General features: G+C 43.3%; 1 protein-coding gene and 1 pseudogene across 1 annotated transcript; one reads left to right on the forward strand and one right to left on the reverse strand.

Annotated features, from left to right (window-relative positions):
• Nucleotides 1-6,737: 6,737 nt before the first annotated feature.
• PDCD7 (programmed cell death 7) lies at nucleotides 6,738-18,306 on the reverse strand. Its single transcript, XM_065941364.1, has 5 exons — nucleotides 17,402-18,306; nucleotides 15,353-15,491; nucleotides 10,303-10,539; nucleotides 9,949-10,036; nucleotides 6,738-8,284 (listed from the first exon to the last, which is right to left on the reverse strand). Exons 1-5 carry the CDS (start codon nucleotides 18,269-18,271, stop codon nucleotides 8,161-8,163), a joined length of 1,458 nt encoding a protein of 485 aa, XP_065797436.1. The 5' UTR covers nucleotides 18,272-18,306; the 3' UTR covers nucleotides 6,738-8,160.
• Nucleotides 18,307-22,590: 4,284 nt separating this feature from the next.
• On the forward strand, nucleotides 22,591-24,894 carry LOC136171904 (zinc finger CCCH domain-containing protein 14-like; annotated as a pseudogene).
• Nucleotides 24,895-25,723: the final 829 nt, after the last annotated feature.

The following is a 25,723-nucleotide window of genomic DNA, read 5'->3' on the forward strand; positions in this document are numbered from 1 at the left end:
TATGATCTTAGAAAAGGCAAACATTTTGTAAAATGTTACAAAAATAGACTAATCATAAAGGAAATTCTGATAAATTGGGTTACATTAAAGTTAAGAACTTCCACTCATCACATTAAGAGAGTGAAAAAGCAAATCACATAGAGGAAGAAGATATTTGTACTACACATATCTGGCAAAGGACTCATATCCAAAATAAAAAAATTTCTACAAATCAATAAGAAAAAGATACCAAAGTAGGCAAGATATTAACAGGTACTTCACAAAAGAGGACATCAAAATAGCCAAAAAACATGTAAGTTATTTAACCTCATTAGCCATCAGGGAATTCCAAAATGAAATAATGAGATATCACTACACACACACACAGAGGAAGAGTTAAAATTTTTAAAAACCTGACAATATCAAGTGTTGATGATGTAGAACATCTGGAACTCTCATGCACTGTTGATGAGAAAGTCAATTAATATTAGTCAACAATATCTGCTAAGTTGAAATCTAAAAATTTAAAATTCACACATAGCCACTGAACCATTTGATTAAGATCAAGGGCAGTATCAGTTTAACAATACAACAGCCAGGGATTTGTTTTTTTACATATTTTGGACCACATTAAATACAGTTGCATTAAAAAAAAAAAGCAAAATTCATTCATACAGAATTCAATTTCATGACTGCCTATAATATATACTTAAATCTAGACTCCTGACCACAGGCATTTTGTAATCAGGGTTTACCAGGGAGTACCTCTGGATCAATACAACATCATCCCTATCAGGATGGTTTCAAAGTTCTGCTGTTCCGGGTCACTGGGGTCATCCCCATACACACAGGAGAACATCCCGTGAAGAGGAAGAGTGGATAATCTGAGGGCATAGAGGTCAAAGGAGGCCAGATGGGCAAATCCTTTAATTCCCTCATTCCTGCTGTCTGCCCTCTCTTGTCATTGTCTTACTCTATGGAAGGCTCAAAGGCTTCTGCACCCCATGTTGGGGGACAGTCTCCCAGCATATTGGGAGTGAGTCTTCATACTATAGGATCAGACAGCTCCCAGTGTGATCACTAAGTAGTCTACCCCATCAACCCTTCCTACAGGGGACCTTTGAGATATAAGGAGTTGTAGGGGACACATGTCAGAGAAGGCAATGGCACCCCACTCCAGTACTCTTGCCTGGAAAATCCCATGGATGGAGGAGCCTGGTAGGCTGCAGTCCATGGGGTCGCTAAGAGTCGGACACGACTGAGCGACTTTACTTTCACTATTCACTTTCATGCATTGGAGAAGGAAATGGCAACCCACTCCAGTGTTCTTGCCTGGAGAATCCCAGGGACGGGGGAGCCTGGTGGGCTGCCGTCTATGGGGTGGAACAGAGTCAGACATGACTGAAGTGACTTAGCAGCCTTAGCAGGGGACACAAGAAAGTGAGGAAGTTTTGGCAGTCTCAGATTTATTGTTTACATTTTTGGCCATCGTTAGAATTTTTAGCTATGGGGAAAGACCACAGTTTGTTGAGACGCAAGTGTGAACTGCGCGTCCAATGTGCAAGCATAGAGCCCCCTGCTTCCTTCCCTTCACTCCAACATCTGTATCCTAATGATGTTCTCAGCACTATACCTGCTTCTGGAGTTCTTTAAGAGTTTGAGGATTCTGGAAGCACATTTTAATAGCAGCCAGTACTACAATGTAAGACATGATCTAGTTAGATCATATTCTAAAATGACAGTCACTCTGCTAAATACAAAATAAGAGGCACAGATCATTAAGTGATGATATTCTTCTAGAGGAAGGGGAGTACTCCAGTCCTTATGGGGGTTGGGGAAACTTCAGAAACAACAGGACTTGATCTGAACCCTGGAGGGTGGGAGGAAAGCCTACGGAGAGCGGGAAGGTGAGGTAGAGAGAGCACACAACTCCAGGGAGAGTAGAGCTTAAGCCAGGGAGCAGGGGCAGGGCAGAGAGAGAGGGAAGCAAGCTGCTTGAGTCCAGTGTATGGTTTGTGTTGAGACACAGTCTGCAGGAAGACTGAAGGAGTGCGCTGAGGGGGAGCTGGGCAGGGTGCTGAACTTGGGCTGAGTGCTAACACCATTCAGGAAGCAGTGGGGAAAGCCCTGAAGGGATGTGAAGAGGTGGGGTCAGGGTGGGAAAGGAGGATATTAAGCAAGCCGGTCTATGCATGCTCCGACAAACTGCATAACCCAGAACCTTTCCAACATCAGTTCATGGGTCTGTGCCCATGTGGCTGTTTCTGAGCCTGGGGCTAGGGGCTGGATGATAGGGATCATAGTAATTGATCTACATGGAGCCCCAGCAATGATATTAGTATTATAGGTCTCCACTATACTCTCAAAATGACTTCATCCTTGCCCACAGCTTCAATAATCTATGTGCCAGTACTCACACATGAAATTCTCCAGTTAGGCCCTTCTAAGATCAAACTTATAAATGTAACTGCCTACAAGGTATCTCCTCCATGATGTCTCAAGGGTGCCTCAAACTTGACATACCCAAGATAAACTCAGATGTCCCCCTCCCCCAAAATGCTCCTCTTCCTCCAGGATTCCTTGTCTCAAGGAATGTCTAAGATACACACAAAAGCTTGGGACTCATCCCCAACACTTTCTTCCCCTTCACCACCACCCATCTCAAATTCCCACTGGATTTTCTCTCCTAAATCTCTGGAATCTAGCTATTTCATGCTACCCCCACTGCTGCCATGGGAATCTGAGCCCCTTCCTCTCTCACTTGGACAACTAGTGTCCCTGTATCTTCTCATACCTTATCATTCTATTACACACACTGGGATGAAATTGATCATTTCAAGCCATTCCAATGTTTAAAAGCCTCCAATGGCTTCCCCTACTCTCAGAATAAAATCAAGCTCCTGACAAGGAATTTCAAGGCCTTGCAGCGTCTGGCCCCTTCTCCCTCGCTTGCCGTCTTATTCTCACCATGCGGGCCTTCAACTGCACTGCCCTCTCAGCCCCACAGAGGGTCTTTACATACACTATTCCAGATACTTGCAATGTTCCTCTTCGTCTCTTCCCACTAGCTAAATCTTCAGAGCTCATCATGTCCCCAAAAAAGCTTTCCCTAATCCCCAAACTTGAATTGGTACCACTAGTAGAGTGGCTTTCAAGATTTTTTTTACTGTGACCCATGGAATGAAATACATTTGACTTTGTAACCTAGTAAATACAGACATAAATTAAATGATAGTTGTTACACTTACTATGTGACACATAGATGTTTTGTATTATTTCACCTGAAAGCATTACAGAACACTCAGTTTGGGGGGGGAAAGAGGGGGAACCATATTCTCCTTCAAAGCACTTGGCCCATTTTTTTTATTGTTGGGTGAGTATCTATCTCCTTTAAAGCCTGTACTCATTCAGGAGTATTTGGTATTTTGCTCACCATTATAGCCCCTGTACTCAGCAAATTATTTGAGCATCAACAGGCACTTAAAAAAATTTGAACCATGAAAAATATAAATTTGTGTCTTAATACTGTTTTTTTGTAGTGCCTATCACAATTACAACTGACTACAATTATCGTGTATAATCATTAGACTTCTCTCCTCTAGACTAACTGCAGGAGGGTAGGAATCCTATGTGTGTCCCCTTTTTATGTCGCCAGCATTTAACACTGTACTGGAAAATGGTAAGTAATAATTTCCCAAGAACACCATTCAAACCCTGGTAACCAGATTCTGGCAAGAATAAGTTAATGAAGTTGAAAAGTGTCTGCTGCTCTTCGTAGTTATCCATTCTAAGTCCAACTGCCTCCAAGACTTCAATCTTTGCTTCAGAGACTATGAAAAACCCAGCTTATTCCAAAAGGAAAATGGAACCTTCATTGGAAACAAATTCTTCACGGATTGTCAGGTTAGCAAGTCAGAAACTACTCATGGGTACACCCAAAAGTAAACAGTTAATTGTGTGGGAATAGCTGGTTATAAGTAATTTTTTTAAAAAATTTAGTGGGAAATGCTTCATGTAATCTCTACTCCCTAAATTATGTCACAGCTAATACTTCACAGCATTCATACTCCTATATATTATTCTTATTTGAATGGAATAAGACATACTTTGCACTTACCTTGTAATTCCCAAGATAGCTTCTCTGAGGACAAAATTTGTAGAAGTAAATTGCTACAACAGATGGTATAATCCCACCTAAGCTTCTCGATTATCCTTGCACAAAAATCACGTGGACATAGGAGCATGAATGGCTTTAGAGTGATTAAATTGATTGGCTATAGCAAATTCTTTGACGTCATAAACTCCGGCACTCCCACTGAACACTCTCAGTATTTAACATACAACTAATCTCTTTCATTTTCCAATCTTCCCTGTACTTGTCTAATTTCTTAAATGCTCTTATTAGAGTTTCTCACAAATATAGTATCTCCTGTTAATTTGTCAAGATAAATAAATTTCTTCTATATAGGACATGATGAACCAACACATTTCTGGTTAGTCTTTGAAGGATTTAATTCTCTATTTTCCTTTATTTACGCTCAATACATAGAGAATGTAGGCTATACGCTGCGTGCTAAGTAGTCCTGTGGCAAGTTGCTCCAGTCGTGTCCAGCTCTCTGCAGCCCTACGGACTGGACTCTAGCCCACCAGGCTCCTCCGTCCATGGGGGTCTCCAGGCCAGAATACTGGAGTGGGCTACCACTCCTCCTCCAGGGCATCTTCCCGACCCAGGGATCAAACCCACATCTCTTACGTCTCTTTCATTGGCAGGTGGCTTCTTTACCACTATCACCACCTGAGAAGCCCAGTATAGGCTACACCTATAAGGTAAACTTGGAACAGAATACTGGCATTGAGTGGGAACTCAGGATCGGAGTTAAAGAGGCTCCCACTGGCCAAACATGAGGCAATCAATGAAAAATAATAGCAATGGATTGAAAGAAAAATCCATTTAGATCCGAATTCATAATGACACTTAAAAACAAAATTTACTAGTAACTTTTAGAGGATGCAACTCATTATTTTGAATACTAGTAAATAAAACCATGTGTCTATTTTTTGCCTTTCCTATACAAATTGTGGTCCTGTGTAATCAAATAGTTGATGAGGTGATGCTTCTCCTTTTAATATTCCAACTGAAGTAAAAGAAAGAAGGGCACAATTAAACTTTCAGTCTTTTGCAAATCCAAATAAGTGAGTCTAGGTCTTGAATAACAATGGCTGCTAAAATCACAAAAGGAGACAGCTGATTAGTCCTCCTGAATGTAGTACCAGGTCTATGATATACTTGTGCCAGAAAATCCTGATCTTAATGTGATCAAACCTCTAGCATGGTCCAATAGAAATGTATGAGCCACACGTGTAATTGTACATCTCAAGTCAAACTCAGCTTCAGTTCAAACTCAATTTCAAGTGCCCAACAGCCATAGATGGCTACGGTACAATTCTGTCTAATCATTAAGTTATAAGAAATACAGGAACAGAGGAAAATGTAATCACAATGATGCAGTTAGCGAAATCCAGACTGGGAACTCTAGAGAAAAAAGATGATCTGATTTCCTCAAGTAATAAGTTGCAAGGGAGCGAAAGAGTAAAAGTGCAACAGTACACGGGAAGACCTATGGGTTATGAGAAATTTAAGAGACACATTAACTAACAACGGTGCATAGACTGCATTCAGATCTTGATTTGGAACAAAATGCAAAACACACATTTATGAGATCATTTGAACACTGACTGGATATTTGATGATACTAACGAGTTATTCCAGAGAAGGCAATGGCACCCTACTCCAGTACTCTTGCCTGGAAAATTCCATGGATGGAGGAGCCTGGTAGGCTGCGGTCCATGGGGTCGCTAAGAATCAGACACGACTGAGCAACTTCACTTTCACTTTTCACTTTCATGCATTGGAGAAGGAAATGGCAACCCATTCCAGTGTTCTTGCCTGGAGAATCCCAGGGACGAGGGAGCCTGGTGGGCTGCCGTCTATGGGATCACACAGAGTCGGACACAACTGAAGTGACTTAGCAGCAGCAACGAGTTATTCATTTCTTTAGGTGCAATAGCAGCACTGTGGTTAAAATTTTTTAATGTCTTAGAGCTATGAACTCAAACACTTATGAAGTAATATGGCATCTGAGATTTGCTTCAAAATAATCCAGTGTGATTGGTAGGGGTACAGATAAAACAAGATTGGCCAGGAGTTGACCATTATTTGAAGCCAGATGATGAAAAAAATTATACCATTCTCTCTACCTGTCAATGTTTGAAATTTTCCACAATTAAAAAAAAAAAAAAGAAAGAAAAGACCTGGGATAAGATTACAGAGATATTGTCCATACTGTCAGAAGTACAGCTCGTGAAAGACACTACTATAAGTCTTGTTTCTGAATTCATGACGTACCAGTGGCTGCTGCCACCACCACGACACAGGGCAATAAACTAGGAAAAACTTAACAAAACAAAAAACCAAACAAGTAACAAAAACAATGCTCACTTTATTAAAACTTTGCAGAAGCTGAATGAGAGGAACGAGGGAATTGTTTTTTCCACCTGAGACTGTCTTCTTTTCCTTGGGTCCTGCTGCCTGAGTTTTCCTGAGTCCCGGCTCCACACTCCCTAAGCCCATCAATGCAGGTATCTTTGAAGCAAGGCTCTCTGGAACCAAATATATATTGTACAATTCATCTTTTATTTCTACTTGTCCTGCAACTCACCAGAAAATGGAGATTTATAACAAAAGGGCACACAGGCCTGTGGGGTGATATGAGCCTGATTGTGTCAGATTCTGTGGTTTATGAGTTTAGACACACTTTGGAGGAGTGATGGCTCTCACACCCTGTTAACTCTGTAATGCATAATATAGAAACTTAACAGTGCAAATGAAAGAAAAAAGGGACAAATGTGTTAGTTAGTATCTTGTACCCAAGTGCTTCCAATTACATGAAATCACCTCCAAAGCTGAGGTGTCCTTTCCTGCTTATCCAGAGCTGGATTCCACATACAAAGTCTGGTGTTTGAGGTTTGCCTTTCTGGAGCAAATGCCTAGTTACTAAATGTGAACTTTATAACGTGTGTGTGTTTCAGCAGTGAGAAAGAGTGAGCAGTGATCTGGGAGGCAACAAATTAAGGGCAAAGGCTGAAACTAAAAAATAAAAATAATATTTATTTAGCTTTTTGGAAATAACACAATAAATGACAAAAAAGGAAAACCAAACCAAACAAAAAAACCTGACAATGTTATATGATTGATCATCTCCAGGCACAACAGCATTTATTAACGAATATAAAAAATAAACTTTATTATTTCAATCCACTTTCCCCCTGCCCCTCACTTCAACTACATGTGTATTCTTGGAAGCTTGAGTTCCTAAGAAAATTCCACAATTTCCACTATACTGGCTCCCACAGGGTGACTGAGTGAAGTTAATCAGGGTCCCAATCCTATAAGGAAATTAATTTTTATCGTTAGGGATTCTGAACAACCAGACCTTTAGGAGCTTAAAAAGCAGGTGCTTTCATTAGGATTCTTCTAACATGGGGGAAATGCAGCTGGCATCCATTAAAACACAATCCAATTTGGATACAAGTACTCTGCAGGCCTCCCAAGTTCTCCACATGACTAGCAGTGAGACCACCAGCTTTTCTGGCAGCCTAGCCTCTCCAGCTGCACCAAAAGTAGAATTCACAAAACTGAAGATAAAGCCTTCCTGACTTTTCTTCCTGGAAGTTAGGGGGGTCTTTGGGTAAGAAAGGTAAGGAGATTTTTGCATCAAGCTTGCCTTAACAAGCAGTCCTGAGGCAAGGACTGCTAATCTACCCAGAGCACACGTGTCGAGGATATGTGTGTTTAGTGTACTTACCCACTACCACGCAAGAAAGATATGGGTAAACTTGCAAGTCACTCTGGATGAAGCCCCTCAAAACAGAGGCAAATTCGGTGAATCAAGGCCACTGCCTATCACGAGAACCTCAGTCAACCTAGGTCCTTTCTTGAAGAATCGTATTAATCTCCTGATTCAAGAGGCACCTCTGGCTGAGACAGAGGACAGAAGAAAAACGTAACTTCTGGGTAGGGCAATGCCACATGGAGTCTGGTCTACTGTGCAAGACGGCAGCATCACTGATGCTTAGAGCTGGGAAGAGCCTTGGCTGGATGACACTCCTGGAGCATCTTTACTAATGTAGCTTGACAGCGGTTGCCCAGATGTCGTTGCTGGGGAGCGGGGGAAGGACCCATCCTTGAGGAATGGCACTGCCTTTGGGATGATCAGATGGCACCAGGTACTGATCCCAATCATGCCTTAATAAGAACATGGTAGAACAACTGTTTATTTCTGTTTTATTCCAAGCAAGATGTTAGCAACTAAGTATTCTATTTCAGGACTCTGCTTTCAAATGACTGATATGAATCCACTAAAGAACTTAATTTCTAGAAATTATGCAAAAGACTGCTTCTTAATGTACATACAAATGGGGAAAAAAACTCCAAAGAACTTGTATTTTATGGATAACCAAATAATGAATATAGCGTCGATCCTCATTACTTACAGATTCTGTATTTGCAAATTTGCTTACTCACTAAAATTTACGTGTAACCTCCCAAATCATTACTCATGGTGCTTCCATGGTTACCTGCTGACACGCACAGAGCAGTGAAAAACCTGAGCCACCAAAGGGCGTGTTCCCCAGTGCAGTGGAACATGGTGACACTCTGCCTCCTTGTTCTCAGCTCTCCTGTTGTAAACAAGTGTCCTTTTTGTAGTCTATTTAGGACAACATTCTTCACATTTTTGTGCCTTTTATTGGCATTTTGTTGTTTAAAATGTCTCAAGTATAGTGCTAGAGTGCTAAAGCTAGCATGAGAAGGCTGCAATATGCCTTATGGAGAATACATGTATGTTAGATAAGCTACCTTCAGGCATGAGTTATATGGTAATGAGTTCAATGTTAAAGGATCAAAAATATATATTAAACAAGGTGTCTTTAAAAAAAGAAAAAATTTATATATTGATTGGTTGATGAAATGTTATGGCCAGAGGCTCACAGGAATCTAATTCTACTTTTCCTTTAGGAGCAGCAGTTCAACATCCTCTAATTCAGCATTTGCAGCTTTATAGAATACAGCTCCTATGAATAACGAGAATCAACTGTAATATATTTAAAGGCTAAAACTTGTACATTAGCCAGAAATACACTTTTCCCAGAACACTGCTCATCAGCACTGCTGGACCTTTGGACAGATCCTCAAAGACCGCTTGGTTCAGCAGTTTTTCAAACTGGGCTTTGAAGACCCTTAGATCCAAGGAGATGCTCTGGGGAGCCTAGAAACAACAAGGTGCTTCCAGTAATAGATTTAAGCTGCCCATGGAACCCATTCATTCATTCTGTTATACAAACTGACTTCTCAAAAGGCTGCATCTGGGAGGGTACTACTGTTCACATTTGAAGGCCACAGTCTAATCCTCCATTTGCATCTTGCAGGTAAGGGAAGTGAGGCTCAGAGCTAAAAACTTTACCCGGCTCATTAGTAACTGCAGATTAAGGTGAGACTCCTTGTTCCTAGCTCTCTTGGCTTTGAACTCACAAGTCAGTGTAGGTTTTAAACAGTCTCCACAGGTAAGTAAGTACACAGGGAGGGTTTCTTTTCCATGGCCTGTTTAGCCGCAGAAAAGAATTAGGAAAAGGAAGTCAATGTGTTAAGTCAACATAACAGCTATAGCATGGGATAACACAGATGGCAAGTCACAACCTGAGTTTCAGTGTCTTCACCTGTTAAAATAGGGACATGTACTTTCTCAAGAGTTAATGAGGACTAAACAAGATGTAAGTGGCATCCTTCAAACTTAGAAACATTACATAAATGCATAAGAACTAAAAAAAAAAGATACAGTAACAGACCCCAACAACATAAATTCTGCCTGTTGCTACCTAAGGGAAAGAAGACGTGGACAATGCCCCTCTGACCTTATCTGGATGAGTGCTGGCAGGGAGTGCTCGGCTTGGAGGTAATACTGCCGGAAAGGCTGCAAGAGATGAGCGAGCGGGAACTCATCTGAAAAAGAAAACGCACCATGCCATGTCATCATGCTTAGCGTGTAGAGCGTATTTCTCAAGGCAAAGTGACTTAGTCTATGATTATATAATATGATCAAATGTGTCTCACCATCATCCCTGATTTCCAGGATATAGTTTAGAATTCAAATCCTAAACGTGTCACTTGTCGTCTACCACCTCTTAGCTTAGGTGGAGATCATCCACGAGCAAAAGAGCTGTCAATCTAGTATTTTTCTTTTCTCTACTGGCTACAGATGAACTTACCTGGATCCCCAAATAACTTGGACTCGATTTCATGCTTCTGAAGTAAAAATTTCTCTTTTTCTTTCCTCTGTTTCTTTTCTAGCTCTTTTTTCCTCTCTTCCTCTTGTTCTCCTTCTAACATAACTTGGAGGGCTCTCTCTTCAGCTTCATAGAGTTCAGAGCGCTTTTTAATGAGTTTTCTCAGTCGCTGAAGGTGATGCTCAAAAGTCTCATCTGCTGAGGCTGGAGGACAGACCCCTGGGCAACGAGATCCAAATGGTGTTTAGATACAACCTCTTCTTACCCTCAAATCCATATTCTAAGGAGCAGACTCAAAGTCCTACTTCCAGTATGAGTTTGGTTAGAGTTTACATTCGAGGCTCAATTTGACCTTTCTGAGTCTTCAATTAATTTGACCCTACCCTGAGTTTCACTAACTCCTCTTTCTGTATCATACCACTTAACCTTTGATTTTGTTTATTTCTAATGTTTTTGACCCTTCAGCTGGACAGTTCCTTTACTAAAGGGAGGAACTGTCTTTTATTTCTTCATTGTAAAAACAGCACAGACACCTAGACCCAATTAATAAATAATTCTCCCTCTGACTGAGTCTAAACTTCTGAGAGTGCACACTTGAGCAGTGAGAAAGAAATATACTTAACCAACCACAATAACCTCACGGGCTGCTAATGAGAGTAGCACAGCCAACTATTTCATCTGTCCAGTTTTAGCACTGGAAACCCAGTGTCCTGGGGAAGGCTGGTCACCCTGATTTGGAGGTCTAATTCTTTTCTTCCTCAACTACTGCAACTAAATGGCTGTGGAATCCGCTCTCCTATCTTCATCTCCAAGGCTAATGGTCCTTCAGATCATTTTGTTAGGATTTCTTTGCTTAAACAAGTTTTCATCCACTCATTCCCACCTATGGAAACTCTACAACTCAAATCCATCTTCTACTAAGTTGATAATTATTTACCAAATACACACAAAATTCTTATGTACTGAGAAATTTAAACTGTCATTTTGTTGCTTTGTAATGAGTTCATGGTATTGTTTCATTTTTTACCTAAACCAAGGATTGACAAACTTTTTCTATAAAGGGCCAGACATTGAATATTTTAGGCTTGTGGATCATACAATCTCTGCTACAAAAACTAAAATCTGCCAGTACAGCAAAAATATATAGCTAATCCATCAGCCCCAAAGCACCTCCAGACCCATGAGGAGGTGCGGCCTGCTCCCATCTCAGTTTGCTGGGCCGCACCACCCACGCTCACATTCCTCAGCCCTTCACGGATCACTTCTCACCACATTCCCCCTGAAATGGCACTCCCCACCAACCCTCTTCCAGACCCTCTCCACTGACATGATCTGGGTTAGGTGAGATCCTTCCACTGTCTACCATTACTTCTCTAGTTCAGGCAGCTCCCAGATACCAATGCCTTCTCCTTTATTCCCCTTTACTTCCCTTGAGGCCACCCACACCTTAGGGCCTCGCCCATGCTTGGACCTTGGCATAATTAGAAAAAATATTCCACCCCTGAAGTCTTAAATCCAATTATTCTCTTCTCTGGCTTTCTACCTGAGACTCCATCAGTTTCACTAAAACCCCCTTGGGAGGTTTTATGGGAATTCCTTGGTGGTCCAGTAGTTAAGACTCTACACTTCCACTGCAGGGGGCATGGGTTTAATCCCTGGTTGGGGAACTAAGATCCTGCATGCCATGCAGTGCAGTAAAAAAAAATTAAAAACAGACAAAACAAAATACAAACAAACAAAAACACCCCTCCAGACTATCAGATTTCTCCAGAACGTGATCCCCAACAGCCCTGTGCTCTGTGCTCGCCTGTCAGATGCACCCGCCACTGAGGGACTGGGGCCAGTGTACGCTTCAGTCAGCTCTGCCCATTCAGCACCTCTCTGCAGCCACATCCCCAGGCCTCTCCAGGTGGCTCGCATTCGTTCCTCACAGCAAGTATTTCAAACCTGCAACTGCTCCCCTAAAGCCTTCCTTCTCTATTCTAAGCAACCCATCTAGCATTTTCCCTAGAGAAAAAGAGTCCATCAGGCAGGAAATTCCTTAACATTTTTTTCCCCCGACTTTGCTCATTTGCCTTACTACCCATCCTTGCCCTCTTCGTTTTCATTCCAGTGAAAATGGCTCCTTCTCCACTGACATGAACATCTCCATCCAGGATCTGAATCTCCCTACTTCCTATAGGACCTCAAGCCATCAACTATCCCTCCTGCTTCCCTTCACAGGCAAACTTTTAGTGAGTTGGACTCACTGTTTGCTTTTTTGATTTCCTATTCCCTCTTTGATCTTGTCTAGTCTGTCTTCTACTCATACCACCCAACTGAAATGCACCCCACATAGGTCACTAATGATCTGTTAGGGATGGCCCTTAATCTTCATATTACTTGATGGTGATGGTAATAATAATAGGAAGAAACACTTAAACATTTGCCAGGATGGTTTTAAACACTTTATATATGTTTACTAATTTAATCATTGCAACACCCCAAGGATAGGTACTATCACTATTTCCTTCGTACAGGTGAGGAAAAATCAAGGTACAGAGAAGTAACCTACCCATTATTACACAATCTCTTTCAGCATTTTGCAACTTTCCAGAAGAAAGCAGGGAGTCTACATGGGCGCAGGCCAAGTCGCTTCAGTTGTTTCTGACTCTTTGTGACCCTATGGACTGCAGCCCACCAGGCTCCTCTGTCCAAGGGATTCTCCAGGCAAGGATACTGGAGTGAATTGCCATCCCCTCCTCCAGAGAGTCTTCCCAACCCAGGGATCGAACCTGTGTCTCTTACATCTCCTGCACTGGCAGGCAGATTCTTTACCACTAGTACCACCTGGGAAGCCCCAGGAGGTCTACACTTTCCTCCTATCTCTCTTGATCGCTTTTGTAGTCTCCTCCTTATCCAGTTTGATTTTGACATTTTCTAGGATTTTGTTTTTGACCCTCATCTCATACCACACAATCTCCTTAAGGTGATTCCAATTTATGGCTACATGCTAATAAACTCTTATCCAGAATGCCCCAAGGCCACCTCAAACTCAACAGGTCCTAAACCAACTCATCAGCCCTGAGCCTGTTCCTGCTTCTGTTTTTCCTGGTCAATTAGAACAGTACTATCATTCATTTAAGAGATCAAGCTAGAACCTGAAAGTCATTTTTTCCTTCAGCTCCCACATGAGCTCCCCAAGTTATTTACTTATGTGTATACACATACTTCACACACACTACTCACATCTCTTAAATCCATAAACTTTTCTCCAACTTACCATCTGACCCTTATTTCACACTCCCATACTATCCATGCCCAGACAACAGTAGCCTATCAGTCTCTCCTTTCTCCTCCCTCCTAGAAGCCCCAAATCTTCCTCTACTTGCCAGCACTATTCTTTGTCATCATTTCACTCTCTGCTAAAAGTCTTTCAATAGTTCTACTCAGCTTTCAGCATAGGTGAGACATCTAGTCCTAGTCCATAAGACTCTTTACAACTTGTCTCTACTTACATAACCAGCTTCATTTTCTCAGTAGGTAATTGGAGAAACACATGCCTTAAAGAGAAATTAGAAAGTTGCACTTCTTTCAAAGTATCCAACAAACTCAGTTACTAGACACTGACTTGTTTTATACTCAAGGCAATTCCAAAGAGTCTGCTTATTTTAGATCATAATTTCTCCTAAAATTTCTCCCTTCTTTTGGAAAGTGAGGAAGGCTAATAGTGAGAAATTATGCTGGTGATTTCACTTGATGAAAATTTACTGAGCATACCTCATGGAAGACATGAAGTAGGGGACTATTAAATAGTAGCCCTCAGGTTTTGCAATTTTTGTCAGGAAAAGAAAGAGGCAGACACAGTAGATGCAAACACCACTCTGACTCTTGAATGGGGTCATCTGATTCTGAGACCTGAATCTGAATCAGCCAGTCTGGAGGCTGGGCATGCAGAAGCTAATCACTTAACTAGTGAATGAGCAGACAGAATGCACATATCCCAAAGAAAATTTACAAAGGGTCTGAATTGCAGTTTTCAATCATATTTTAAACCACACAGGAGAAATCTTCTGCTGCTGTGGTACTTGCTAATTTGCACACTCTCAACTATCTCTGGTGAATGACAATGGCCTACTAAATAAGGCAGCGCTTTGTCCCAGCCAGGTGCAAATGAAAAGGAGCAGCAGGTCACCTCAGCCCAGAGCAGGGAAGGGTGGATGATGCTGCGTCTGTGTTTACTTCTGAAGGAGAGTGAGAGCTTAAATGGGAAAGATGGGACTGAGGGCCCTCCAGACAAAAAGACTGGCAAGAGCAAAGATCCAGGCAGCTAATGGAAAGCAAACTGGGGAACTTCTAGAAAACCAGTGCTCCCTCTAGAGTCCAGAGGAGGCTACTGAGCCCTTCTAGGTCCAAAAGTGACTTGCAAGCGAGTTTAAGTTTAAGAAGAGTAAGAGTGGGTTTTCAGACATTGGTAAGGCTGTCCCATCAGAGACGTTAAAGAAGTGGGGCATAGGCTGTGCTTAGGTGTCACTGAGAACCCTGGAGTCGGGGCCTTTCCAACTCCGTTCCTCATCCATGCAATTTGTATGGGCACCCATACAATTTGCAGGGCACTCCCCGCCCCGTCTAACCATTCATACATTTTCAAATAGCAATGTTTCAGGTTTGAAATGTATCTGAAAGAGCATGGTAAGTTTTTGACACCTTTTGAAGCACCAAGTAAAGACAGGGTAGCTTTCACCTTGGTATATGGGCAAAGTTGACCAGCCATGCCAAACTCACTCAGAAAAGTTTAGCCAGGAAAGCCTGGGATGGGAATGGTGAGTCAAGAGGAACACACGGCAGTGGGTTTCCACATCCTTTTCAGTTTTGGCTACCCAGGGCTAAATATCTGAGGCTTCCTGCTTCAAAAGTTCTGAGGTACTGTTGATAAGCTTAGGTTACCCTAGTGGGTGAAAATCATGAAGTATCAAGTATTTTTCTATCAAATACTTTGGGGACGGGGAGGTGCCAGGGTAAAGTAAAAGAAGAAATGCAAAGTCGTGCTTACCTTTCCTTGCCGCAGCCTCTTTCCTAAGTTTCCTCAATTTCTCCAAGGCCCGAAGAATATCCACCATTCTTTTGGTGTCGGCTTGTTTCTTCCTCACTTCAGATAAGACACCATCAGCAGCAGCTTTAAGTTCCTGCTCCTGAAAGAGAAAGAGAAGCCATGAGACCTAGTATGGAACCTAAAGAGGAACAAGCTTACAACAGAGAAAAGCTGCCCGGGCTTGAGATTTCAGAGGATCGGGTGGTCCCAGGGTTAAGAAAGACTCCACTGGATCAACATCCCAGTTTCCGGGCCGAGCACCACTCGCCTCTACACTGCTCCAGCCCAGGGATTATCTTCTCTGCAGCTTCCACCTGGGCCCTTGCCTCTGTTTCTTCCTCAGAGTTTCTCAAGCGTGGTTCAAGGAACATCTGTATCCAACTTACCTTGCCAAGCTGGGGCTCTGTCGTTAAAAATACAGACTCCTAGATGCAAAGATTCGGACTAGCAGGGAGGATGAGGAACGGGGTCGGAAAGGCCCCGACTCCAGCGTTCTCAGTGACACCTAAGCACAGCCTATGCCCCACTGCTCTAACGTCTCTGATGGGACAGCCTTACCAATGTCTGAAAACCCACTCTTACTCTTCTTAAACTGGTTCACATGGAGACTAAATAACCCTGGTTCCTCAAGTCACTACTCACGGGACTCCCTCTCTAGTACCCTTGCAGTGGGTGGTAGGGAGGATCCTTTTGACTAAAGCTCTCTTTCCCATCTGTCAAATGAGCACTATGATTTCACCATTACAGATACACCATGCTGTTTCACTCTTTTGTTCCTGGAACTGTACATGTTGCTTTCACTTAGCTTGGACATTTCATATAAGACTCAGCTGAGATGTCACTGGATCATCTGGGACGCCTTCCTTGATACTTTCCCCCAACCTCCAGTTGAAATCCCAACACACACCATGCTATACAGACACGATCCCCCATAGTCCTCTAAGCCCCTCAAGGATTCGGTCTATGTCCTATTCATCTCTGTCTCCAGCATCGAGTAGTGAGCCAGCCCCAGTAGGTCCTCATTAAATGTCTATTGAACTGGCTCAAATTCCCTTAGATTAAGGTACTGTCTCTCCTTTAAGGCACTGATATGTTCCTGGAGGTGTGAAGACAAAGCTTGCCATCGATACACTTCACAGGGGAGGTGGATCAGACTCAGGGCTGTGACAGATAGGAGGAGGGAGGAAATACTAGCTGGTTGTGGAGAGAGAAGGGACAGGGGAAGTCTCTTGAGGAACTCAAAAGTAATGAGGATGCCTTAATTAGAATATCTAACCAATTTCCAGTTTCACCCTTGCCCTCTACTTAAGAACTTGAGGTCAGTAGGCTTTGGAGTGAAACTGCCCCCAAACCAGATGTGTGACTGTTGGCAAGTTAATTTCTCTATGCCTCAACTACCTAATCTGCAAATTTAGGATAATACTGCCTACCTCTCAGGGTTGTTACAAAATCTGGCATTTGCAAGTGAGGACTGTAGGCAGCATAGTGTCTAGTATATAGTAAGTGCTCAAAAATACCATTGTTGAACTTGAGAATACAGCTGAACTTGTAAACAAAGGAATCTGGGGAAATCATTACTATTGGCCCATCAGCCAATCAGGATATACGTTCCTGGAGAAACGGCCCAAAGTTGATTTTATTTTGTATTCTTAAAACCACCTAGAGCAATACAGGACGCAAGGCCCAGACGCTTGTTCGTCTTGAATGTTACTAAGTGGACAGAACGATGGAGCAAGAAACAGATCTATCATCCCCGTAAGATCATTGTGTAATCCTATACTTGGTATTCATGAGACTTTGCAGCGCGCCCAGAGCATCTGTACTGTGTACACTATACACCATTAACTCGCAACCAAAATGGAGATACGTGGTACGAAAGACCAACTATCTTTTGATTTTACGGAAGAGGAAAAAGAGGCTTAAAGCTGAGAACCGACAGTGCAAAGCCTCACGGCCCTTCAGGTGTCAACCACCACTATCCCGGCGCCCGCGAGCGTCAGCTGCTCTTACCCGCTTCTTCTCCTCCACCTCCTGCACGCACTGGACCCTCCAGCGGTCAATCTCCTGCTCGCGCTCTGCTGCCCGCGCGGCCTCCGCCTCCCGCTCTGCCTCGCGTTCCCGGACCCTCTCGCGAAGCCGCAGGCGGCGACGCCGGACCCTCTCCAGCCGGCGCCGCGCCTCGCCCACGTAAGCGGCCTGGGTCAGCAGCTCTAGCCGCTCGGCCAGCTCGGCGCGCAGCGGCTGTGCCTGCGCATGCAGCTGCGCCCAGGCCGCGCCGTCGGCCTCGGCCTCGCGCAGGGCCTGGCCCAAGTCGCGCAGCCGCCGCACCAGGCGCAGGGCACCCCGCAACCGGGCGCGCACCTCGCCCAGGCTGGGCCCGGCGGGCGCGCGCGGGGGCACCGAGCCGCTGGCCCGCCGCGGGGTTCCGAACACCGCCTCTAGCCACTGCCGGTCGCGCAGGCGCTGCAGGGCCGCGTCCCCGAGCGCGTCGGACGGCGGCGGTGCCTCAGGCCAGCGCGGGCTCCAGGGCGGCCCCGGGCCTGGAGGCGGCGGCCGCGGGCGCTCACCGCCGTCGCTCCCTAGGAAGGGCCGGCACTGGGGCGGCGGCGGAGGCAGCGGAGGTGGCGGCACCGGGTAGAAAGAGCCGCCGCCGCCCCCGCCCCCGCGGGAGACTTCCCCGGGGGCCCGGGGCTGCAGAGCCAGCGGAGGCTGGAGGAAAGGGGCGGAGGCCCCCGGAAAGGAGCCAGGCCGCTGGGGAAGAGGCGGCGGGAAGGCCGGGGAGGGTAGTGGCGGCGGCGGACAGCCGAAGGGAGCGGGAGGCAGCGGCTGCGGGGGCGGCGGGCCGGGGCGACCCGGGGCAAAGAAGGGTGGCAGAGCCATGGCCACCACAGAAGAATTCTGAGAAGTGACAGGAATCTGAGTGGTTCCCGAAGAAAGTGTCTTCCGGGAGGAAGTGACGCACACTACGCGCGGCACTAGTGTGACGCTGCGGCCCAGGAACCCCCGCGCCGGGCTGGGCGTTTTCATTTAATCCAAAAACACTGTCCTTACTGAGCATTTTAGGCGGAGCTAGCAGCTTTGCAGTGAGATTAACAGATACAGTTCCTCTCCTTGTAGAACTACCTATTTAATCAAGTAATCATTCAATCAAATGCAAAAGTGCGGCCGTGGATGTCGAGGAAAACAAGGCAAGAACTTACAGGAAATTTTGATTTAAAGAGGTTGGGGAAGGTCGTCCTAAGGACGTGAGACTTCATCTGAGGTCTGAAGGGTAATTATGGGTTACGTAGTAGAAAACCGAGAGAAAGAGAGGGACACAGTACAGATGGGAACAGAGTTTACAAAAGCCCTCTAGTGGATTACAGGAGTAGGTCTGGTGTGGGAACTGAAAGAATGCCAGTGTTGATGGACCACAGAAAGCCTGAAGGGAACCCAGTGATCCTGGGAGGCGGACTAGATCATTGGATCCAGGATCTGGTATTTTAAGCACAGTGGAAAACCACTGGAGGGTGTTAAGCCGGAGGGGCAGGGAATCCCATATGAATTGTAGATTCATATGTTTTAATACATAGTACAGCAAAATCCTGTGTACTCTTTACCCAGTTTCTTCCGGTGGTAATATCTTGTAGAACTGTATTACAGTATCACAACCAGAATGTTGATATTGATGGTCAAGATACAGAACATTTCCATACTTCCAGGAGCCCTCATTTACCCGTTTATAGCTACACCCACTTCCCTTGGCAACTACTAATCCTCCATTTCTGTAACTATTTTTCCTTTTGAGAATGTTGTATAAATGCAATCATACAGTACATAACCTTTTTATTGTTTCTGTTGTAGAAAGGGGGACCCCCTTCCAGGGCCCGAAGTTGGGCTCTTGTCTAACACTTGGAAAAGAATTGTCTGAGGAGGCACGTGCTGATAAAGCAAGAGATTTTATTGGGAAGGGCACCCGGGTGGAGAGCAGTAAGGGAACCCAGGAGAACTGCTCTGCCGCGTGGCTCGCAGTCTTGGGTTTTATGGTGATGGGATTAGTTTCGGGGTGGTCTTTGGCCAATCATTCTAATTCAGACTCTTTCCTGGTGGCGCACGCATCGCTCAGCCAAGATGGATGCTAGCAAGAGGGATTCTGGGAAGTGGACGGACACGCGGTGTCTCCTCTCAACCTTTCCCGAACTCTTCCGGCTGGTGGTGGCTTATTAGTCCCGTATTCCTTATCAGGATCTCCTGCCATAAAACAACTCATGCAAATGGTTACTATGGTGCCTGGCCAGGGTGGGCGGTTTCAATCAGTGTGCTTCCCCTAACGTTTCCACTTAGCATAATCCTATAGAGATACATCCAAGTTCTTGTATCCATGTTCGTTTTTTATTGCAATAAAGTTGTGCAAAATAAAAAGCTGTGGATATATTGTAATTAGCCTCCAACTAATAAAAATAAATGAAAAAAAAAGTTGTGGATAAAATGAAGCCATACTTTGTGTAGTCATTTACCTACTGAAGGATATTTGAGTTGTTTCCATTTGGGGACTACCACGAATAAAGCTACTATAAACATATCTATACGTTTTTGTGTGAACACGAACTATCATGTCTCTGGAATAAATGCCTAAGAGTGTAATGCAGGGTCATAAGCCAGTTACATGTTTTGTTTTTAAAGAAACTGCCACATTGTTTTCCAGAGTGGCCATACCATTTTACATTCCCACTAGCAATATATGAATCATCTAGTTTCTCTGCACTCTCATCAGCATTTTGTGTAGTTGCTATTTTTTTATTTTAGACAACCTGATAGGTATGTAGTGATATTTCATTGTGGTTTTAATTTCCACTCCATTAATGACTAATTTATGTCAAGTATCTTTTCATATGCTCATTTGCCATCTGTATACCCTCTTCATTGAAATTTCTGATCATGTCTTTTGCCCATTTACTAATTGGATTTTTTACTGTTGAAAGTTGAGAATTTTTTTAATATTTTCTAGATACTATTCCTTTATATGTGGCTTGCAAATATTTTTTCCCCAGTTTATAGCTTGTCCTTTCATCCTAACATGTTTGTTTTGTTTTTTCAGAGCAAACATTCTTAACTTTGATGAAGTCCAACTTACCCGTTTATCCTCTTAGACTTTTGGAGTCAAGTCTAAGAACTCTTAGCCCTAGATCCTGAAAACTTCTCTCTTGTGCTTTTTCTAAAAGTTCTCTAGGTTTACATTTAAGTCTGTGATCCATTTTGGGTTGATTTTTGTGTGAGGTATCAAAACTTAGTTTGAGGCCGCTCACCCCACCCCTTTGGGTATCCAATTGCTCCAGTATCACGTGATTAGAATTTCACAGTTGTAAAGTGATGGATGACTCCTTGGGTAAGACTCCAGCTCTGTACCATGAGAAGAGCCAATATGAACCTGACATCATTTCCCAAGGGACCTCTAATATTTCTCAGAAACTTTGTAATGTAACATTTTACATATTTACTTGTATCTCGTGTATTCAGTAATATGTAATATTGTACATAATATTTGAAGTCTTCAGTTTTCATCTTAAAATTTATTAAGTAAGGTATGAATATACCTTTATATTTTCTAGATGGATGCTGTTGTTCAGTCACGAAGTCGTGTCTAACCCTGTGATCCCACAGAGTGTAGCAGGCCAGGCTCCTCCTTCCTCTACTGCCAGAGTTTGCTCAAATTCATGCCCTCGAGTCTGTGATGCTAACTAACTCATCCTTTGCCACCAATGGTAACTCAGTTGTCAATACCATTTATTGAATCTTCTTTTTCTAATTTGAAGCATCACCTTTTTCAACTCTAAATCCCCATATATATTTAGGACCTCTTTCTGTACTTATACCTTCTTTTCCATTGGTCTGTCCATTCGTGCACTGGTAGACTTAGATATTTAAAGGTTTATAATATGTTAAAATAGAAGGTGAAATCCCTCTTCATTCTTCTTTCATTTGTTGATTAGGTTGAGACACTTCAGAATCAGTCTGCCTGGGGTTAATCCTGGCTGTTACTTAGTAGTTGTGTGTCCTTGGTAAAGCAATCTAACTACTCTGGGCTCAAGTTTCTTCATCTAGAAGGGCTGATAGTCATACTTCACAGGGTTGTTGCATTAAATGCACAGAGTGACACCGAGTAAGCACTATGAGCATTATCATTTTACTTGTTTACCATTCTTGCTTATTTTTCCATATGAACTTTAGAATCCATTTGCCTAATTTCTTTTAAAAACTTATTGCCATTTTATTGGAATATTAAATTTATAAATTAGCATGGGGTGACAGACACCCTTTTAATGTTGAGTTTTCCCATTGAAGAACATGGGATCCCACTTTTCATTGGTGGTGGTTTAGTCACCAATAGTGTCCGACTCTTGGGACCCCATGGACTATAGCCCACCAGGCTCCTCTTTCCATGGGATTTTCCAGGACTGGAGTGGGTTGCCATTTCCTTCTCCACTTTTTATTAGATTTGCAAAAATACCTACCCACCCACTCTCCACTTACATTGCTATCATCTGAGTCCAATCCATCATTAACTAGTAATAGCCCTGAGTGACCCTGATTTAACCATTGATCTTTTGGGGATCAAGGGTTTGGGACCCCTAGGCCATGGACCAGTTCTGGTCTGTGGCCTGTTAGGAACCAGCCACACAGCAGGTGAGTGGCAGGCTAGAACAGCAAAGCTTCATCTGTATTTACAGCCACTGCCCATTGTTCACATTACCGCCTGAGCGCTGCCTCCTGTCAGATCAGCAGTGGCATAATAAATAAATGTAATGCACTTGAATCATCCCAAAACCATCCCCCTTTCCCTGGTCCATGAAAATATTGAGGAAACTGGTCCCTGGTGCAAAAAAAGGTTGGAGACCACTGCTCTATAGTTTGGTCTCTTAAACCACAGCCAGAGTGGTCTTTTAAAACTTAAAAAGTCTTGTAATGTCATTTCTCTGCAAAACCTTCCAACAGCTTCTCATCTCACTCAGAATCAAAACCTGGAAGGGAACTGGAAACAGTAGGATCAGCTTGTAGTTTACTGTAGAGGAGATGTGGGTTCGAGGGAGTTGTGTTTTATATGCTGATAAGAATTGATCGAGGTCGGGAGCAGCGGTGGCAGTCTGACTGCGGGCTGCGAGCTGGCATCTGGCTCCTGGAAAGCGGCACACCACACAGTACCCACCACTCTCCCTGGAGTCATGGAGATCGGCACAGAGATCCCAAGTGCCATTAAGGGGAAACTGCAAGAATTAGGAGCTTATGTTGATTGATTTTCACATTATATTTGTGCTTTTCTTGAACTGGATTTTTTCATATTTTTTGATATTTGAAACAAATGTCTGATAGTACTTCTGAAATGAACCTTCCTGCCTACATAGAAATGTTATGAATATTTAAGATGAAGAACTTCCTGATTATATTATGGTGACGGTGGCCAACAAGAAAAGTCAGAACCAAGTGACAGAGGACCTCTCCCTGTTTCAAGGGAACAATACAATTTGATTCACCGTATGGCTTCATGGTGTATCAGATAAACTTAGTTCTGTAACAACCGACCCCTCTAGTCTGAAGTCTTCTGATACCAACCTCTTTGATGGTAACATACCTTCAAACAAGAGCAGTTTCAGTTGAGGAGATGAGAGAAAGCGCAAAACTGCAGTGCCACCTCTTGCAGTTTCCAGCACTAGACCTGAAAAAAAAAATCTAGAGTTCCTACAAGTTCACAGGAGCAGAAAGCCACTTTTGTCAGACAGATTTATGATGACGGGACTGCAACCCTACTAATGTCAACAGTGAAACCTTTGAGCGAGCTAGCACCCTCTGAAGATGTGGTTGATATTAAGACAGAACCAGATGATCTCATTGATGAAGACCTCAATTTTGTGCAGGAGAAACCCTTATCCCAGAAAAAAAAAAAACTACAGTGACACTTACATATGGTTCTTCTTGCTCTTCTATTGAAATTTATCAACCACCTGTAAGTTGAAATGCAGACAGTGGTGCTCATTTAAACAGGTTGCAATTGCAGCAGCAGCAAAGCAGTATTCATGCTGCCAAGCAACTTGATATTCAGAGTAGCCAGGTGTATGAAACAGGGCATTTGTGTGAACCAGAAGTGCTTAACTTAGAAGAGACTTACAGTCTCTTCCTCAGGAACAACTCAGAAAAGATGAGTATTGAGGAAGAAAACTTTCAGAAGAGAAAGTTGCCTGTGGTAAGTTCAGTTGTTAAAGTAAAAAAATTCAGTCACAATGGAGAAAAGGAGAAGGAAGATGATGATTGTGGGTCCCATACTGGAAGCATCTCCAGCAGTATGTCAGTGCCAGCAAAACCTGAACGGAGACCTTCACTTCCACCTTCTAAACAAGCTAAAAAGAATCTAGTTTTGAAGGCTATATCTGAAGCTCAAGAATCTAACAAAAACAACTAACTATTCTACAGTCTCACAGAAACAGACACTTCCAGTTGCTCCCAGAACTTGAACTCAAGAATTGCTAGCATAAATGGTCCAGGGACAAGGCAGAGCCCCAGAATATGTTCTCCCATTAAAGAAGAGGAAGCAAAAGGAGATAATATAGACAAAAGTCAAAGAACTCAACAGAGGCAGTTGTTATCCCAATTGCAAATTGACCCCATAATGGCAGAGATTCTGCAGATCAGTCAAGATTACTATGACATGGAACCCATGGTCCATGCAGACACAAGGTCATTTATTCTGAAGAAGCCAAAGCTACCTGAGGAACTAGTAGTGGCACCAAACCAGGATTTGGGGATGAAGACTGCAGATACCCTTCGGGTATCTTCAGGACGCCTTATGCAGACATGAGATCTTGTACAACCAGATAAACCAGCGAGTCCCGAGTTTATAGGGACGCTGGATGGTGTCCCCAGCACCCCTCCCCCCAGGATACATGTCAGATCAAGAGAAGGACATGTGCTTTTAAGGAATGAGACCCGCACACCACCCTGCAGCTTCGTGTGAGGGACTTGTGGGTCTCCTCCACCCACAGCAGTTACACTTGCTAAGCAGGCAGCTTGAGGACCCAGATGGTAGCTTTTCAAACGCTGAGATGAGTGAACTGAGCCTGGCACAGAAATCAGAAAAACTCTTGGAGCACTGCAAGTACTGGCCTGCCTGCAAAAACAAGGACCGTGTCATATTGCAGCGCCTTTCCCAATTGTAAATTTGCTGAGAAGTGTCTGTCGTTCCAAATTGTAAACATGATGCAAAATGTACTAAACCAGACTGTCCCTTCACTCACATGAGCCAAATAACCCCAGGACTGCCTCCAAAACCCGTCAGAACACCAGTACCACCTTCCAGTAGTCAGCTCTGCCGTTACTTCCCAGCTTGTAAGAAAATGGAATGTCCCTTCTATCATCCGAAACACTGTAGATTTAACACTCAGTGTACACGACCTGACTGTACATTTTATCATCCCACCATTACTGTACCACCACGACACGCCTTGAAATGGATTTGACCTCAGACCAGTGAATGACACCCAGTCCTGCCTGACAGAAGACTATGGAGTTTGAAAGTTTCCATCTACTGATGAAAGACATTGTACAGAATTTGTCAAATCTTTGAAACTTGGAATATATTGCTTTCATAATATGAAGTTTATTGCCTATCTGAAGTGTTTAATTTTTCAAGTTTCTAAGCTTATTAAGTCATTTTAACATTGGGTCTTTTTTGTTGTTTTGTTTTGACTATGGAAAGACAATTTAAGGAAAAGCTGAATTCTATTAAAACATTTGAGGCATGTTTATTAAAAAAAAATTGATCCAATTGACATATACACCCTACTGTATATAAGATAGATAATAAGAACCTACCGCATAGCACAGGGAACTCTATTCAATGAGTTATAATAGCCTATATAAGAAAAGGATCTAAAACAGAATGGATATATGGATAATATGGCCCCTACAAATGAACGAGTTCTACTTTGAGAATGCATTCATAAGTCCAACAAGTTAGCCTAGGTACCCAACTAACAAAATCAGCTATATAATATAGTACTGTAATAGGTTTATGTTACTTTTCACACAAATAATACACTAAAAACAAACACAAAAAATAAAGAAAACATTTTTAATGTTACAGTGCAGTACTTTGAAAATACAGCAGCTGGCATACTGGGGCTGGCATCAAGTGAACAGGCAAGAAGAGTTACTGACTGGTAGAGGGAGAAGAAGTGGGAGATGAAAGAGTTGAAGGATCGTCAGCAACTGGAGCCAGAGGGCGAGCTGCAATTGCACGCACGCCTGATGCTGATGGCACAGGTCCTGGTTCCTTGCTGGATTCAATTCTATCCACCCTCTGGA

The sequence above is a fragment of the Muntiacus reevesi genome, chromosome 7 (assembly GCF_963930625.1).
Source record: "Muntiacus reevesi chromosome 7, mMunRee1.1, whole genome shotgun sequence".
Lineage (NCBI taxonomy): Eukaryota > Metazoa > Chordata > Mammalia > Artiodactyla > Cervidae > Muntiacus > Muntiacus reevesi.